Source organism: Cyprinodon variegatus, unplaced genomic scaffold (assembly GCF_000732505.1).
Source record: "Cyprinodon variegatus isolate N-32 unplaced genomic scaffold, C_variegatus-1.0 Scaffold88, whole genome shotgun sequence".
Classification (NCBI taxonomy): Eukaryota; Metazoa; Chordata; class Actinopteri; order Cyprinodontiformes; family Cyprinodontidae; genus Cyprinodon; species Cyprinodon variegatus.
This window is the reverse complement of record NW_015150541.1, coordinates 152082-154027: the sequence shown is the minus strand read 5'-3', so window position 1 is coordinate 154027 and position 1946 is coordinate 152082. Positions and strand designations below refer to the sequence as shown.

The 1946-nt window shown below is 47.4% G+C and overlaps 1 protein-coding gene across 1 annotated transcript in view; it reads right to left on the bottom strand.

Annotated features, from left to right (window-relative positions):
- The window catches only part of sh3glb2 (SH3-domain GRB2-like endophilin B2), a 17696-nt gene extending 16036 nt beyond the window's left edge, over positions 1-1660 (bottom strand). Inside the window, exons 1-2 of the mRNA XM_015373552.1 lie at positions 1403-1660; positions 420-561 (exon numbers count right to left, since the gene is read on the bottom strand). Coding sequence (XP_015229038.1) covers positions 420-561; positions 1403-1465 — 205 coding nt within the window. The 5' untranslated portion in view covers positions 1466-1660. The remainder of the gene's footprint in view (positions 1-419; positions 562-1402) is intronic.
- Positions 1661-1946: the final 286 nt, after the last annotated feature.

Here is a 1946-nt window from a genome sequence, read left to right as displayed (position 1 = left end):
GTGCTTCTCATTGCGTCACACCTCAACCCGCCTCAAAGCCAACGCTGATTGGACGTTCGTTTGGTGAACGGCTCCAAATTTTCTTCAACGGAGAGTCTCCAGACTGATTAGCGAGTGAAATCTTGAAAGCTCGCGAGATCAGGATGGTCTCACGAGGCTAACTGAAGGCGGGGGCTGAGACACACTTAATATTATCGGCGTTCTGATGGCATTTTAGTGAAAGGATTTTCATCAAAAACATAATGTGCACAAATAAAAAAATAACTGTATTAACCATGCATGTAGGAGGAGTTTAATGGGGCCCCCAGGAATTTGGGGCCCTAGGCACCTGCCTAGTTTTGCCTAATGGTAAATCCGCCCCTGTCTACATACCTACCAGACATAAAGATAGTTAATCTAGACCTGCAGGAATCACTCACTTGGGTTGGGCTGCAGCAGAACCTCTGTTTGTCTTAAGATCTTCTCAGTCCAGTTCTTCGTAGCGTCCCCCTTGGTTATTAGGTTTTCCAAGTGGGGGTCCAGCTCCGTCTTCTCAGCCTGGCCCAGCTTCTCCTCTGTGAACTGAATCACAGGAGAAGATTATTCAGGAGAAGTAACCAGGAGCTGTTTTTATCCCATCCCTTAGGGAGCAGTGAGCAGCCTGCAGAGCCTAGGGAGCCTTAGGGAGTGAGGGTCTTCCTCAGGGACCCTGATTAGCAGACTGCATTTTAAACCAGGGATGTTGCAGCTTCTTCAGGACACACAGACACCCATCCCCCTATTCTGATTATTCTAACCACACCTAGGAGGCCTGAGGATCTGAGCTGCTGTGTCTCTGGTTGAATTCATATTTTAAAATGACGCAATCAAAAAGAGTGAGAGAAAATATGACATATAACTTTACAAGCCATATTTTTCCTTATTTATAATAACCTTATCCTCCCCATTACCTGCTGATGCCCTGGGCAAAAAGCCTCCATGTCTGTATTAGAATAACATCATAATGCATTAGATTGTAGCCGAATATTAACCCAAATCTTCAACATTATAACACATGTTTTTGTTTCCTCAACAACATCAATACACAGGAAGAAATCAACAAGTTAAGTTAAATAAGCTGTTTTTTGAATAGAGTCTGGTTGGCGACAGCAGCAGGGTTCTGCTGGTGTCACATGAGTGATGGAGCTGATCACAGCCATCAATAATGGATCGAGTCAGGACGGACCTTTATCATCTTACAGCTGCTGCTCATCTGAGCCACAATAAGCAGGAAAAACCTCAGAAATGAGCAGAAGAAGAGCCGGCCGGTCCAAACGGAGCTCCGCACGCACAGAGCCTCCATCCCTGCAGGATGCGGAGCTTTCTAACGGCGATTAAAGCCGCATCAGCCCGCAGACCGCAGCAGGAGAGCCGCTGGTTTTACCTGCACGGCCCGGGTGAAGAACACCCCCGCGTCTGACGCCAGCTTCTTCACGTTGAAGTCCATGGTGCTGAGAGGCTTCTGCTCGCCTTTGTTTACCCAGAATCAGCTGGTGATGTAGCAGCAGGAGACGCTGAGCTGGAGCCGTAATCCGCTCCGTGGAGGAGGATCGGAGATCTGCTGTCTGCCCTGCGCTTAAAGAGACATCAGCTGCGGCATGCAAGCCACTGCTGCCGCCCTGCAGCCTGGACTGAGGCTCTGCACGACCTCCACTGACAGAAGCAACATTAGATCTGCCTATATGTGAAGAAGCTGGTCATTTTGCATTGTGGGCATGCATATGGTGACAGTGGAGAGGAATAACTAAAACTACAACAGAACAAGAACCAGGCTCCAGTGGCTCCAGAGATTTTTTTTTCTGCAGGTGCCAAATGCTGCAAAGCATAGAACTGAGGGTGCAATGCGGAGGTGTCAGAAGTATTAATATCCATTACTCACATACAGAGGTGGAAAGAGTACTAAAAAAATTGTAATTGAGTAAAAGTAT